This window comes from Lytechinus variegatus, chromosome 7 (genome assembly GCF_018143015.1).
Source record: "Lytechinus variegatus isolate NC3 chromosome 7, Lvar_3.0, whole genome shotgun sequence".
In the NCBI taxonomy this organism is placed as follows: Eukaryota; Metazoa; Echinodermata; class Echinoidea; order Temnopleuroida; family Toxopneustidae; genus Lytechinus; species Lytechinus variegatus.
In genome coordinates, this window is record NC_054746.1 from 33,018,550 (window position 1) to 33,035,857 (window position 17,308).

The window sequence follows — 17,308 nt, forward strand, 5'->3', positions numbered from 1 at the left end:
TTTTTGAATAATGAACTGTGCGAAAGTTGAGACAGACTATTGTGAGCTATTAAAAAGACACTTGCAAATTCTATGAAGACATTCCCTTTTTTTCAAGAGAGATTAATCTAAACATCGTGCAACAAAAGGGATTAGTGTAGATTTACATGTAGAAGTTGTGCCTATATGATCTCTTCTTTTGATCAGGGTGGAATTTAGAACTTGGATCAAACACCTCCTGGAATACACCCGATGACTGTTTTCGGGATGATTATTACCTTCCGAAAATCTCATATTTATTGAAATGGTGTAATGAGTCCGTGAAAACAGTCGTTACGAAGGAGTGCACAAAGTGAGTTAGATCATCAGTAGCGCAGGGAGTCTCCGTTTTTAAACGTGATTATTATTTGTTTAAGATGGCGTTGGATGATAAAAGATGGCGGTCTATGCAGGAAATAGACGAGTACACCCTTTCTCTGGAGAAGGGTCGAGGACATACTCCACAAGGATCACCTGTTAGATTAAAAAGTGACGGAACAGATAAAAGTGAAAATGGTAATGTATAACTTTCATTTTGATTATCAACTTAAAATTTAAGATTATACAATGCGTGTGAAAAAAAAGTTTACACTTGTGCAAATCCTGTAAAATTATACATTTGTAATATCCTGAATATTTTTCCACATTTTAACATTGGTACAGATCCATTAAAGCAAATTACGATATGTCGAAAAAAAATATTTCCGCTTGAGTGAGCACCATTTACTCTTGAAAAGTTAGCGAAAACTGATTTGCGCAGAAATTTGACATGTTTGAAATAGTTATGCGAATAAAAGTAGACCTTAATCATGACAATCATGAAGAACACGTGGAATCTAGCTTGTAAAATTAATTTGAAGATATCTTTTACCTTTTTTTACTTGTTTCCTTGCCCAAAACACTTCGAAAAATGCATTGCGCCCCACCCACTTCCCCACACAACGAGACCATCGTGACGATATTTGCTTTACACTGAGCTGTGATTTACATGAAATGGCTTAGGCTAATTGATTTTGATTTTTAATATTAATCATTATCAAGCTTGGGAAAAGTATGGAGAAACAAGTATTAAGTGAAATGTAAAATGTAACTCCACTTTAAATGATAAAAACTTCGTGAAAATGATGAAAATGTCTGTTATAAACTTTTGTTCAAATTCAGTTATGTCCTCAGATCCAGCTGGCACAAAAAGGGTAAAGGTTTTGCTTACTTAGTGTTGAAATTTCAATTTTGGTGGCAAAATTGTTACAAAATGCTTGAATGTATCCATTTATTTCAATTGACTAAAAGTGAAAGGGAAATGTATAATAAATATTTCGCAGGGTACATGCAAGTTTGATTTCGCCATTTCCCCTTGACACAGCGTAAAAACGAGCATTTCTGCGCGAGCAGATTTCTGCGAGCTTTACAAAAATGGACAGTTCTCACTCAAGTGTAACATTTTGACAAAAGTTTTACTTTCAATGGATAGATGAGACCCAAACCCAACATTTTACGTGAAAAATGACCCACATGTTATATATTTGTTAATACCCAGGGCTTTTTCAAAGTGTAACATTTTTTATACGCACTGTATACCTCTATACGGTTATTTTCATTAACAAACGGTTCTCATATACAATGTAGACGTTTTCTTTTTCATATTCGAAATGTTGATGCCGACAATACAAGACTACATGTCCCTTCCACTAAAATTGAAAAGAAAAGGAAAAAAAAATGGATCTGAAAGATTAAGCATTAACAAACTGGATACATATAAAAATTTGGTTTATTTCCGTCAGATTACCGAGTGTATGAAATTCCAAATGGTATGCCTATCATTTTTTAAAGTCATGATGAAACAAGATTTTGCTTCACAAATAGGCAAATATTTTCATTCTTATTTTATTCTTGTCTTTCTTAAGTTATTGTGGAGATAATTTGGAACAACCAAGTGCTTTAGCGGTGTATTTTGTGAATTTACATAAACATTTACTTTGGTTATTTTGATTAGATGATATACTTCAATTTCATGATTCACGTTATTGAACCTTCGTCGAAGCTTATGCAGGATTTACCGAATAAACATTACATGGCATTTTTCTCCAGATGAAATTGAGATAAAACATCACCCATTCTTCAATCCCTGGGTCTACGTGACCATGACATGCATTGCTAATGTAATGTACATCTCATCCATTGGTGGGTATGTGAGTGCATCTCTCAGTACCATTGAGCAACGATTTCAACTAAAGAGTTCCGAGTCTGGAGCGATTACCATCATTAACGATGTCGCCGGCATGCTTTCAATCCTCTTCGTCACGCACTTCGGTCATTCACGACATCGCCCGAGGATCGTTGGTAAGAAGTCTGCTATTGAAAAAAAAAACAGGATAAAGTATGGATGAAATACAAGACAATCAAAACATCATGAAAGAAAAAGAAAAAAATCCTGCCTATAGTGACAACCCTATAAAAGGTTTAGGCCTACCTAATGTCACAATGAGCGGGGTTTCTATTAAACAAAATATGCATGCTATTATTTTTTTCTAGAGCCTTCTTAGCAAAATACGATCATGAATTGGATAGGCAATTACACCTATGAAAAAAAATCTTTAGTTATTAAAGTGTATCCGTTTTGTTCTCTCGAAATTTTCCATTTGTAAATGGCTGTTAAACCTTTGTGAATTTATCAACAAACTATACCATCGACATATACATAAACAACTCCTTCATCCAAAACCATGTTAAATGTTCTGCGTCTCAATTTCGGTATTCACAAATTTCACCCTTGATCACGTATTTCAGGTATTTAGTAGGCGGGAAAAGGTACACATGAAAACCAAACAGGATTGCCATATAAATGTCTATTGCTATTGTTGTTATTAACATTATCACCATGGCCGTTTTAGTATTATTTACAATATCCTCATTATTTATGGCAGCCTATTTATAATAATCAATATTTCAACCATTATTACTGAAATCATTACAATATCATTGTAAGTATGATCTTTGCAATTATCCTATATAATTAATATGATGCTTTATGATATAATTACTGTTATTAACATCATCTTCATTACTATCAATAAAATCATCATCATTATCATTGTTGTCATTATATTTTCATTGTTATTAATGCATTATTATTATTGCCATTAAAATCACCATTCTCATAAATATCGTAGGTACGGCGTTCGCTCTATCAGGTCTCGGAACCATTCTGTGTGCTTTACCTCATTTTTTCTACAACCCACCGGTTGCCATGATGCAGAAGATGTCTGGTTCCTGGGGTTCTAATGAAACAACTTCACAAGGGGGTGATGGGTTGGCTTACCAGGATATGTGCAGTCCGGGAGATCCATCTCATCCCTCACAACCACGTAAGACAATAGCGATTTCTTATCAATCTTTGTCTCGCCTGCATAGCAGAGAAGACTATGGGCTTCACTTTTCCGTCGGCGGTTGCGACGGCGACAACATTGAATCTTAACCGAAGGTTAAGTTTTTGAAATGACATCATACTTAGAAAGCATATAGACCTAGTTCATGAAACTTGGGCATAAGAGCAATCAAGTATCACTTCACATCCCGTGAGAGTTTCACGCCACATGATCAAGGTCAAATGTCATTTAAGGTCAATTAACTTTGCATTCGCAGTTGGGGTATTTGTTGAATTACCATAACTGTGAAAGTTTATGGATCTTGTTCATAAAACTTAGATAAAAGAGTAATCAAGTATCATTGAACATCCTGTGTGAGTTTCATGTCACATAAACAAGGTCAAAGGTCTCTTAGGGTCAATGACTTTTGGCCATATTAGGGGTAATTGTTGAATTGCCATCATAACTTTGAAAGTTTATGGATATAGTTTATGAAATGTGAACATAGGGGTAATCAAGTATCACTGACAAGTCTAAGGTCACATGATCAAGGTCAAATGTCATTATCGGTAAATGAATGTAGTATATGTCATTATATATGAATGGTCACTGTTTTTTGTGAATAAGTATTTTATAGCAGTCAGCAATGCTGCTATACTGAACCACGTAATGCAATCGAGACTCCCAAAGGCGCTTCACTTGTTAAACATCTCCCCAGGTACAAATCCAATCAATTTTGATATTAGGTGTGGGATACGAATAAACACAGCATTTATTATGCGCCATCTATCTAGTGAACTATTCCGAGGCGCAGAACTATTCCGATACAAAATGACCCAAAGTTAAAGCTGATTATTTTATTCTAAAACATAAAAATATAACAACTTAACTTTCTTCTTCCTTATTTTTTATTATTATTATGTTTTTTTTTTTTTGGGGGGGGGCAAATTTTTATATTTCTTGTGATTTAGGGATTGCTGTAAGTTGTTACACCATTATTGTACTTTCATAATTTAGTTACCTGTCTGCATCAAAGGTTCTTTACAAAGATAAAAAAACCTTTGATGCAGACAGGTTTGGTACAGTATAATACATTTCCATTGAATATTGAATAACTGTTTCCCAATTATTTTTATTTTACAAATAAATCTAAATAACACTATATGTTTACATTCTTATTGAATATTCCTGCCTTTTATAATTTCCCTTGAAATGTTTTTAAAACGAAAATGATAGCATCTCGCATATTATTATAATAATGATAGGCCTTATAGTAATAATAATCGATACAATCTATTATTCTTTTTTATCACTGTTTTTTTTTTCTCTTGTCACTTAATACATCTTGTTAATATTTTATTTTGTAATTATTGAATTGCATCAGTATTAATTTCCAGTATCTTTGAAGTTTGATGTATAATTTGTTTAATTATATGAGATATGGATTTATTGTATAATTTAGAATCGTATTTCAAATAATTTGTAAAGCTTGTTTATGGAATGTGTATTTTGATTTGAGAGAATACAATAAAAACATCCTTAAAACAAAATTTTACTCTGCAGAGCGCTCAAGTCGTATTGAATCAAACAGTAGAGAGATAAATGTAAAAAAAGGGGGGGCAATGATAATTAGGAATATGAAGCATTAAATAGACGCGTCTTGAAGTTTAGTGTTAAAAGAGAAAGAATGCATACTTCAAATATTTCTCCGCTTTACAGAAATGACTATCACCCATGACGGCACGGACACTGATTAAAATATTTGTAATAATGTATTTTTCTAGCAGGTGATAACGTCTTGTAACAACTTGAAATCTTGTTTACATATTCTTCACATGGTCCATGGTTCAAGAAGGTGCATATGATTACAGAAACTTAAATTAATATTTAAAACAAATCCACGTACTTAGCCTATGTAGTGCACTGTGTGACTCAATAGAAATGATAACAATGCGATCTCAACATTATGTCTACCTCAGTCACATGTAAGAAATTCCCGCCATTCTATAGAAACACTAAAAAGGGAAGCATAGCTTATTCTATTCAGCACTCATATCTGAGTTTACTGTTGTCATTATAGATATAGTCATGTATTAATAGAACACTTATACATAGACTTCCCAAATATATGACAATATTTATTAAAAGACTTTGCACAAATTGCTTGCCTTCCTTTGAAAATTCTCCTTGGCTGACGGCATGCCTCAAAAATGGGTAAAATAAGAGAAAGAATTAAGAAAGGAAGGCAAAACGAAAACTGAGTCAAATTGTTTGCTATTGAGGAGATATTTTGGCCAATATGAAATTTCTGTCACCACTTATATAAGTGGGAATGATGATAAATAGCACGATGTACACTAAATCATTGCTAATGTCATGATTGACCGGGGGTGGAATTTCCGTTATTGTTTCTCAACCTACCTATTGCTGTCTTGCAAGAAGTAAAATAAAATTTGAAAAAAAAAATATGAGCAATTTCGTTCATACTATTACCACTCTTTGAAACCTTAAGATCTCTTTAAAAAAAATACCCACCGATGTGTGAATCTTATAGCAAGCAGCCAGAGAGCAAGATTGATGCCAACCCCTGAAAACCATGAAACTTATTTGACGTATTTGGTGGTCTCTGTTAGTCTTTTAGATTTCTTGACTGATCTGTCAAATATCTTTGGCAGTGTACAAGATGATCTTTCAGTGATCTCTCAATAGTCTTATTGATTTAACATTAATCTTTCAACTTTCTTCAAATTCTTAAGGTGATATTGCAGAGAATTATAGTTTTAGTCTTTTGATTTCAGAGTCGAGATGGCCCCCAAATTTCAGTGAAAACTGCTGAACAACTTTGCCAAGTTTTATTATATTTTAGTGGTCTTTCAAGAGTCCCCGTTCTTTGAAACGGGGACCGTTTGGAAACATGGAACCTTTTCTGCATAGAATTGTCCGATTAATTACTGTCACACCTGTCATTACGTTGTAACAATATTATAATGTTTTGTATCACCCAGCCGAGCAGTGTGATGCCACTGAGAGATCTACATCAGGGTCTCTGATCTGGCAGGTCGGGTGGATTCTCTTCGGCCAAATTCTCAGCGGTCTCGGAACTTGCGCACAACCTCTTTGTATCACGTATCTAGACGACAACGTGAAGAATAAACGAAATACAACGATATTCATAGGCAAGATATTTCATATTTTCTTATCTATATACAGTAGACTCCAAATTCATTTTGGATTTATTCTGAAAACCATACATGCGTCATGCATAATATGATTCCTCTCAAATCAGCATTTACATTTTTTCTAGCACTTCTGTATTTGAAGGCAGTGGAATTATATCATTCAACCACTGACTTTCAAACTGTAAATGTTGTTCAAAACAGATGTTCTGTTCCCGTTGCATAAAAGTTACTTTTTACTTTGCCATCCAAGTATGGATGGAATCCTTGATTTAGATTGGCTGTTGATCATCGTAACCATAGTAATGTCCATGTTATAGTACCACAATATTAGCTTTTATGCAATGGGGGCCAGGTCTTCTTCCTGTCATCAGAACGCCCGGTATATGTATCGGAAAACACCAAAGAAGTGTTGAAACAACAGTTTCGAATCAAACCGATATTGTTTTAACACTGATTGGTGTTGTTTAAATGCCTATCTGGTGTAAGCCTAACGCCAAACCGGTGTTGTTTCAACAACTCTCTGGTGTTTTCCGATATAGATGGATACACGCTGGAGTGTCGAATGGTTGAATCTATTCAGTCGATATTAGTCTGCCCAATGCACTTTTTAATCATATTTATGGATCGTTATATGGTAATAACATCTCCTTCCTTGTGACGAACTTACTATACAGTGTGTATCAAAAAAAAGTTTACACTTTGAAAAAGCCCTGGGAATTAAAAACTATACATCATGTGGATAATTTTTTCATATATAATATTGGGTATGCAGGGGCAGATCCAGCCTTCGCCAATAGGGGGGCCCGGAATTTTTTTTTCAGCCATATTTTCCCCGATCGGCCACTCGAATATGATATCTGCCGGGATTTTTGGTTTCTTTAAAGGGGTAGTCCTATTAGTCACTTCTTAGCTTTATTCTTATGAATAAACATAAATATATAATACCATAATCATTATTAATATAATGCGAGCGCGAAGCGCGAGCTATTTTTTGGGGGGAATCTTATGTACTTTTTTTTAACATTCTGGGCAATCCTGAAAAAAGATGTGTATGCAAGTGAATAATTATTACGAACGTGAAGCGCGAGCAGAAATGTTCTGATGGAAAAGGTACTGTTAAGGACTTGCTTGCAGTTAGCCATGAAGATGTTACATATTTTTAAAAATGAAATAATGCGAGCGCGAAGCGCGAGCTGAAATTTTTTGACATGTTTACCTAAGGAATGGAAATTCTAAGCACTTTTGTAACTTAACAGAATAGGTATATAACTAAACAATTGGTGCGAGCGCGAAGCGTGAGCAAAAAAATTCGTGATTTAGACCTACTGAACGAGACACTCTATTCAAGTTTTGTAAATCATGAAAAGGATGAGGAAGTGGGGATCTTCCTTACATTAATATTGCGAGTGCAGAGCGCGAGCGGAAAATTTTTATATACGTTTTGAGCTGATCGAAAACGTATTTGTTATGGACTGCTTGAACTTAGCCATGAAGACGTTACGGTATTTCAACATTCAAATATTGCGAGCGCGAAGCGCGAGCTGAAAATTTTTGACATTTCTACCTGTCAATGGAAATTTTAAGCACTTTTTGTAATCGTGGAAAGGATAAGACAAAAACTGAACATTAGTGATGCGAGCGCGAAGCGCGAGCGGAAAAATTCTGGACACTCTATTCATGATTTGTAAATCATGAAAAGGTTAAGCTATTGAAAATTTTCACACATTAATAATGCGAGCACAAAGCGCGAGCAGACAATTTTTTATATTGTTATCTGAAACTGGATAATTATTTAAATGGAGAACAAGCTGCGTATCTGAATAAACCTGTGTTTGAGATATCGACCTAGAATTTGTGTACTCTAAATACCTTTTTTACCACGAAAATCAATAAAGCGAGCGCAAAGCGCGAGCTAAAAATATATGATATTCAGATGATCAGATCTGAAAAGGGGTCACTTTAAGCCCTGTATTGCAAGCACTTTGTGGAAAAATTGTGAGGTGAAAAAGGATAACAGTTAAAACAGAGCTGATATTTTCAATTATTGTTACTTTGAGTTTTTACATAGGACATTATGTCATCATAAGAAAATGATGACTATCTTCCTATTTCTCTTCCTAAGCACGAGAGCGCAAAATCTATTAATATTATGGCCTGAAAACTGGACATTTAAAGCACTTTTGTAATTATCCATAAGATGCATGAGTTTAAAATCTATCAATGCGAGCGCAAATCGCGAGCAGAAATTTATGATTAATTGTCATCAAATGGTGATTTTAAGTAGTTTGTTTTAGAATTAATATTGAGATATACATAACTCACTAATCAAAATGCAAGCGTGCAGCGCTAGCTGATACGTTTTGACAATCTGACCTAAATAGGGATATTTTGAGAACTTCATGGAATACAGGAAAATAATAGGTAACTGACAAATCAAATTTTGTGAGCGCGCAGCGCAAGCAGAAATTGGTAATATTCAGACCATAAAACAGAAATTTTTACACTTTTAAAAAATCAATTTGTAAATAAAACAAAATAAATGAAAGTTCAATTTCCCAGCTGAAATATGTTTTGTATATTGACTTCAGAATTCGATATTTTAAGGTCCATATTGAGCAAGATATCAACTAAAAGGCAATGCGAGCGCAAAGCGCGAGCGAAAATTTTATATCCCGACATGAAAGATTAAAAAAAAATAATTTCCAAGTCTTCCCCTTATCTTATTTTATTCACTCATCTTCCTCCTCTTATGCTTGCCTTCCTTCTTTTCTCCTCTCTTTTCCCTTTTTTTCCTGTCTTTCCCCTTTTTCTTTTTTTTTGCTCCGCCAATAGGGGGGGGGGGGGCGGGCCCCTCGGCCCCCCCCCTGGATCCGCCTATGGGTATGGGTCTCATTTATCCGATGAAAGTAAAAGTTTTGACAGAATGTTACACTTGAGTGAGCACGGTCCATTTTTGTAAAGCTCGCAGAAATCTGTTCGCGCAGAAATGGTCGTTTTCACGCTGTGTCAAGGGGAAAGGGCGAAATTAAACTTAGCCTGCGAAACATTTCTCATACATTTCCCTTGCACTTTTAGTCAATTTAAATAAAACGGATACATTCAAGCATTTTGTAACAATTTTGCCACCCAAATTGAAATTTCAACACTTAGTAAGCACAACCTTTACCCTTTTTGTGTCAGCTGGATCTGAGGACATATCTGAATCAGAACAAAAGTTTTTATCAGACATCTCTATCATTTTTTCACTAAGTTTTTATCATTTAAAGGGTGTTTACATTTCATGTTTCATTTAATACTTGTTCCTCCACACTCTTCCCAAGCTTGAGAATGATTAACAAAATGAAAATCAAGCCGTAGCCATTTCATGTAAATCACAGCTCAGTTTAAAGCACATATCGTCACGATGGCCTCGGTATGTGGGGAGTGGGGTGGGGCGCAATGCACTCTTCGAAGTGTTTCGGGCAAGGAAACAAGTTTAAAAATGTAAAAGATATCATCAAATCAACTTACTAGCTAAATTCTACGTGTTCATCATGATTAAGGTCTACTTTTATTCGCATAACTATTACAAAGTTCTGCGCAATCATTTTTCACAAACTTTTCAAAAGTAAGTGCTGCTCATTCAAGCGGAAATTTTTCGACAGTTATATCGCCATTTGCATAAATGGATCTGTACCAATGTTAAAATGTGAAAAAATCTTCAGGATATTTCAAATATATAATTTTACAGGGTTTTTTCTAAGTATAAACTTTTTTTTGATACGCACTGTATATCCAGCTAGCTAAATGTTATTGCAGCATTATAATAATAAGTATAGCTGGTTTTCATATAGCACTTTTTCCCATAATAGCTCAAAGCGCTTTACAGCATAATATTAATTACCCCGGTCATTGATTAATGTTTAATCCCGCACGAAAAATGTACGATTTCCACTCCCTGGGGAACATTCCTTGCATTCATCACAGCCTCATAATCGCGCTGGCAAATCCAAACTTACAATAACTTTCGCATCCTACCCGTTACCCATTTAGCACCTGGGTCGCGGTGGGATTCGAACGCACGACCCTCTGTTTACAAGGCGAGATTCAGAACCACTACACCACGGCATCTTCCATGATTTGGATTGATGAGGTTTTAGGAACAACCTTGTGGGAGGGACAAGTTTTATCAATTTGTTTTCAAAATATTCCTATATCCTCCAGATTAATCTTGTCAGAATCTTGTTACTTATATTTTCATCTTTTTTACCCAGGCATCATCTTCAGCACGTTTGCATTAGGACCTACGACAGGTTTCATGTTAGCGACCAACTGCTTGGCTCGCCCGACTTTCTTCTACGACCCTTCGGTTCCTCCTCCTGCTGTTCCGCAGGGTCACCCATACTACATCGGGGCCTGGTGGCTGGGGTTCATCATTAATGGTGGCATGCTCATCATCGTTAGTATCCCCTTTTTCTTCTTTCCGAAGACCATGCGGAGAAAAGCCGAAGATACCGACGTTGATGTAGATGGGAGCAAAGAAGAAAAGGAGAAAGCACTTCAGCAAAACGGAAAGGAAGGGGATGTTGATGTTCACGCGATCTTCACAACAAGAACTGAGATTCGGCAGGATCAAGGACTCACTAATTTTCTTTCAGGTGACCCTTCATGTCACTATAATCGTGATAATCTGCACTCTTGCATATGTACTGGTCTTAATAGTGTTATAGTGCTTATATCTCTTTAATATGCAGTCCTCGGATGTTCCATCGTGATATCTAGTTAGATAAAATGACGATATACCCTCCAACATAAAGATATATAATCAACAGATACTATTCACTTAAAATACAATTATAGTCTATTGCAAATCAGCTACAAAAAGTTATTCCAGCCTATCCATTTATTGTACACCCCAGATTTGATAAGCGAAGGAAGGGTAAGTATATATTTCAACTATTTGTTATTTCTAGTTGCATACAAAACTGCAAATCAGCATCCATATGGACATTACATTTGGGATACTTTTGTCATTGCAGACTTCTTCCAAACCCTCAGAAGAATCGTCACGAATGTTACAGCCATGTCTGTATTCCTTGCAACATGTTCAGAGGTAACAGGTCACGTGGGGTGGTTTATCTTCGGCCCAAAGTTCATGTACACCCAGTTCCGGCTTCCACCTGCCAAGTCTTCTATGTTGTTTGGTAACAAACTATAATAATCTGGAACATTTATTATCAGATTATTGTTTATTCCCCTTTCGAAGGGAAAGATAACCAACCAGTCCTTTATCATCATCCTATTTCAACGTACAACAATGTTTCCGTACTCTATATTTTTCATAAGATGGTGACGTGGATCCGAGTAAAAAAAAAACGATTTATTTTTTGTTGAACATTGTTGACGTGATCGGATAAACAAAATTGCAGTTACTTCTGAAATGTCAGGGCCGATTAAAGAACCGGTCATGATTGCAAAATTTGAGATTTAGTTGATAACAAAGATCCAATACATCTATTATGAAAAATAAACAGATAAACATAATTTCGTCCATACATCATTTACCAATAACGAGTCCAAGTACATCAGCTATTGCGACGGACACTTCCATATTTCTCTGTCAAGAAATAATCATCCTACAAGCTCTGCTTTTTATTTAGGCTCCTCACTTTTTTTACATTTTGTAGTGTGCCTTATGCTGAAATACTGATATATAAAAAAGTAATCAACACGATAAAATTAAATAGATTGTATAAATAAAGAAAATAATTAATGAACAATATGATTTATATGAATACATAAACAATTTACGTAACGTAATTTTTGTTTAAACAAATAAACAAATGACTGTTACCTATTACCTTATCTGTAACCGCCGTTCCTTGGTGAAATTGAGTCTTCTGTGTAAGAAAAAAGGCCTCTCTAATTAAATTCGTTTTTCCTTTAACCACTTTTCAGGTATGATGATGCTGCCTGGACCAATCTTGGGAAACATCTTTGCAAGTCTCATCGTTCGGAAATTCAAACTGAACAGCAAGGGATGTGCCAAGATGATCCTTATGATCTATACAATACTTGTGATCCTTTCCCCTGTGCTTTACTGGCTCGGGTGTGATAATCCAAGCAACGCTGGTCTAGTCGTCCCGTACCACACTGACTCAAACGCAGTCAGGTAAGAGGAATTTGTAACTTTATTTTTGACATAAGCCTCAAAACTTGATTTTATACGGGCAATTTTTCTTCAAACGTAATTATGTGGCGCCGCGACGCTTTAGGGTACGGGGAGGATGTTAGCTCAACCAGTGTATCATTTTTTTATAGATCAATTAGTAATTAATTTACAGTGTGCGTAAAAAAACCTTAACATCTCACAGATCCCCAATTTAAGGAAAAAGTACTTCATGAACACGTAATTAATGTATATAGCCTGAAAAGTATCTTCTAAATAATTTATTTATGTGGTATGTATTCACGATTGGATGATCAGGAGGTCTTCTTTTCAATGATGCAACTTTTGATTTGCGCCAAAGTAAGGCATGACTGCATGCAGTGAATGAATCCGGATGTCAATGATGTCATAATCCTACATGGGTTAGTAAAATATTTGTAAATCCCTTTTCAATTAAATTAGCTTGATAATTGTTACTAAAAAGTGTTTATTAAACAATTATAATGTAAATTATCGAAAAGGTGCATTAAAATGAATTTTAATGCGATGCTTATAAGATTATGACATCACCGACATCTTAATCATTCATTGCAGCCATGCCTTACTTTGGCGCAAATCAAAAGTTACATCACTGCAAAGAATACTTCCTGATCATCCAAGCGTGAATACATACCACATAAATAAATTATTTAGGAGAAGATACTCTTTCAGGCCACTATTAGGTGTTTTACTCACACGGTATATGGATCTTGTTTGTTATAAAACATGTTAAACGACACTGTTCATTCATTGGATTCGATGTGGGTCTATATATATATTTTCAACAGCCCGTCACCATTTCACACTCTGCCAACGAACGTAGAATACGCAGACGATCTTACTGCGAGCTGCAACGTGGAATGTGATTGCGCGCCAGATTTCGTGCCAGTGTGTGGATCAGACGGTCTTACCTACGCCACAGCATGTCATGCTGGCTGTAGGGATGTTATGATGGTGAACAAGGATGGGATCAACTCAACGGTGAGAATTCAATCAAAGATACTGTTGAAATGTTTTTCGACAAGCAATCCGCAAAAATTATCCTAAATATGAAGGTTCACCGAAAAAGAAAAATCGAGAAGAACATTGTTTGTGGTTAGGATTCAGTTATTTGCCTTGTCTACGGCAGCTGCTCTTAATAGTAATCGTAACCTGTCCCCAAGTTCACATTTTTCTTGAATCTAAAGCCTATAACAACCCTAACCATAACCCCATGTCTCCCAAAAGTTGTCGCAGGAGTGACCGTCAGGTTACCAGAATGGTTACGAGACGTCCCAAGACTCAGTAGTTTATACCCATCTGATTTGTCAGGTAGAAATGAAGAGCGCTTTTGATGATAATGCATAATAATAGTAAAATTATGATATTGAATTTGGAAGAGAGGTAGACAATAAAGAGTGTCTGTCTTAAAATCATCGAATTGGAATAACAAATAAGAGAAAAAGACAAGACCATGCAACATTCATCTTGTGTATTTCGTCAAATCAATTTCATCACCAATTCTATTTTCAACCTCACAGATATTTGTGGAGTGTAGCTGCATCCCTAAGATTTACCACAATACTACTATCGTCGGGGAAGATGCGCTGAACAGCGGCTTCGCCTCACCTGGAGAATGCCCTTGGTCTTGTGATAGACTCTACTATTTTCTTGGAATGATGCTTACCGGGTCCCTCCTTGGATCCACAGTGTATAACCCAGCTTTTATGCTTCAGTTTCGGTAATATTGGTCATGTTAGTACTTGGTAGACGCTAATGTTTTCCAGTGAGCTTGTAAAACGATGGGTTTGAGTTGAACCATTCTGTGCGATATTGGGCACCTCCTTAAAAATGATTCTTCAAAACTTCTTGATACTTTCGAGAACCCAAGAGGTTGCTTGTAGAAACGATGATGGTTCTGAAGAACTATTTTAATACCTTTTCTGACTCGATGCTTTAATTTTCCGAAGGTGGGAGGGGCAAAATGAGTACTAATACTGTTTGATTCAATTTTTAAAGGCTACTTAAGCAGACTTAACTACACTGCGAATCTACGCTACAAATCGGACGCATCCGAGAATAAATCAACAATGGTACGCCAGGCTTCGCGATCTGACATGAGAGTTAGTAAATCACTTAAATGTGTGATAAAAGGTTGGGTGCAACACGAAAATAAACTGGGTTTAGTCAATAGATTTTACACAACACATGGTTAATATGAATTGTACAATTTGGATATGAGCCATGTTTGTTTGATAATGTTTTACACAATGAATAGGGAAATGAAGCTGACCCAGAGCATGAACGTAAGGAGAATACGTAATTCAGGCGTCAAATTGTTAATATAAAATACAAAGGACAAGTTGGAATATGACACCATCAGTATGCTCATTGAATATTCATGATCACATGCCAAAAACTGTGTCACCGGGAATATTGGAAATCTTTAAAAATGCCATAGCTTCGTTATTCCTTGCCCGATCTTGATAAAATTTTTAGTGTTTGCCCGTCTGTCTGATTTTTTTTATCTATTGAAATCATATCAGCCTGGAGTACCTCTTAAAGCCTTGGGTTTCGCTGCTACAACTTTCCAATAATTCTTTTTATTCGTTACATTACATTACCAACGGCTAGGCTTGTTTTCCTTCATTTCACTCAGCCACATGCAATCTATCCCTTTTGTAAACTTCTTCCTTTTAACTCCAAAATGGGGGGGGGGGGTGGACGATTTATAATCATTCTTTATCATATCAACCTTCGCTAATTGCTCATATTTGTATTTGATGCTGCTTAACTCTTTCTTAACTCATTCAATAGGTCACACAGGGAAGAAGATAGGTCTACGGCCCTTGGTTTCAGTAATGTTCTGATGAAACTTGTTGGTAAGATGTTGGTGTGCTTTGTCATTTTTTGTATTAATCGTAGTCTGCAGTTGTTTTCTTTTTTGACCTAAGCAAGAAGTAGATGTATCAAACAATATTTTCTGTACAAAATACCAAAATACAGAAAAATTCTAAAAAAAATGACGCCAACGCAAAATCTTCTCTCTGAATGGCTAGTGAAGATTTACTTGTCTCAAATGCTTTGAAATGCATGGCGCCACCTTCTGATTATAAATGATGCAGTCTTTAATCATTTTTTTTACAGATATGTAAATTGCATATTATTACCAAGATAACGACTTTTTGCAATTATGGTGGAATTTTCTGACTCACACGGTCAAGTTGAATGTTGAGGTCTACTACAAATTTTCAGCACACGAGAGAAGAAAAATGACAATTTGAATCATTCACAGACATGACAGGGTCAGTTGATTTCTCTTCGAGAGCGTTTGTCCGTTATTATGACGGTTGCAAAGGCCTACATAAAATGGAAAGAGTGAAACTCCACTAGGGCTGTGGCCATCGTTATGGTAACGATCTGCGTAACCAGCTCATACCTCAGTCATCACCGAATATTTTATTTTTCATGAAAGCAAGTTTGATTGTGGTGAAACATATGTTTCGTTATATAACTATGGACATTTAAAAAATTCAAATGGATTGGTCAAGAAGTAGGGGAAAAGAATACGAAAAACCAAGCAGGAAAATGTACTGTTGTAGCTTTCAGAAAGATAGCCAAAGTCTTAGGAGAAATCGAACGATTCCATACAAAATTAAATAAATAAGTTATTTCTGTATAACTCTTGCAGCTTTTATACCTGGACCTGTATATTTCGGAGCTATTATCGAGCAGACTTGCCTGCTATTCCAAGAATCCTGCGGTAAAACCGGGAACTGTTTGGTCTATGACATCAAAGCTTTCAGACTGGTCTTCACTCTCTTTTCATCATGCGGTAGAATTCTAGCCTTTACATTCTTCTTCATAGCTTTCCTCTCGGTACGCAAACAGAAGAAGGAAGAAGAGGTATTGTCATTTCTTTATGTCTATCAATTTGTTTTGAGAGTGTTGATTTGTAATTGCTCTACAGCTTTCAATGTCTCCGGGAGAATAATTTCCTTTATTAAAACGCGAACGTCTTGTATTTATAGGATTTAGAAGACTGCACAGTAAGAACACTTTTGGGATTATTGATGTTAACGCCGTAGAACTATATTGTATAAATTTAAATTTTTTGTCATTTTTTCGTGATGTAGGCCTATTATGTTTCGAATTTTACCACATCGAATTTATTTGTGTTGCCTTTGTTTTTGTCCAGGGATTTATAAAGATGCACCCTTTGCCAACAAAACGAACAGCATCAGAAGACCTAGTCGAGACGGAACGAAAATACACAACAGTCTGAAGTCTCCTTCAAGAACCCATATTTCATAAAGGGATGGGGTCAATCGATATAGCTCACGTTCTCACCTCAGACTTATTATGTTTCTTTTATAAGAGCCAAATCGATGTCGAGCAAGGTAGCAACCCCCATTACCTTGCCAAGCAAGATCGTACCATGGAGCTAGTAGCTCCATGATCGTACAAGCCCAGAATCGGTTCCACCAAGTCGGTATACTCAAGGGGTCGTTATATTGATATTAAACCTGGCTTTGAAGTATACAGAAGTGGCATTTATCGTTGCCTTAGGTACTTACTGC

At 35.8% G+C, this 17,308-nt stretch overlaps 1 protein-coding gene across 1 annotated transcript; it reads left to right on the plus strand.

Annotated features, from left to right (window-relative positions):
- The first annotated feature begins 200 nt into the window (after window positions 1–200).
- On the plus strand, window positions 201–17,308 carry LOC121419055 (solute carrier organic anion transporter family member 1A4-like). Its single transcript, XM_041613346.1, has 12 exons — window positions 201–534; window positions 2,107–2,358; window positions 3,189–3,383; window positions 6,389–6,559; window positions 10,816–11,199; window positions 11,581–11,745; window positions 12,500–12,713; window positions 13,538–13,730; window positions 14,270–14,469; window positions 15,546–15,610; window positions 16,420–16,634; window positions 16,927–17,308. The coding sequence occupies exons 1-12, from the start codon at window positions 396–398 to the stop codon at window positions 17,011–17,013; spliced, it is 2,280 nt and encodes a 759-aa protein (XP_041469280.1). The 5' UTR covers window positions 201–395; the 3' UTR covers window positions 17,014–17,308.

Excerpts from the sequence above, each read along its gene's own strand:
- LOC121419055 (XM_041613346.1), top strand. The coding sequence starts at position 396 with ATGGCGTTGGATGATAAAAGATGGCGGTCTATGCAGGAAATAGACGAG. Across the intron at positions 14,470-15,545 it reads GCTTTTATGCTTCAGTTTCG|GTCACACAGGGAAGAAGATA; the intron begins GTAATATTGGTC and ends CTCATTCAATAG. Across the intron at positions 15,611-16,419 it reads TGTTCTGATGAAACTTGTTG|CTTTTATACCTGGACCTGTA; the intron begins GTAAGATGTTGG and ends TAACTCTTGCAG.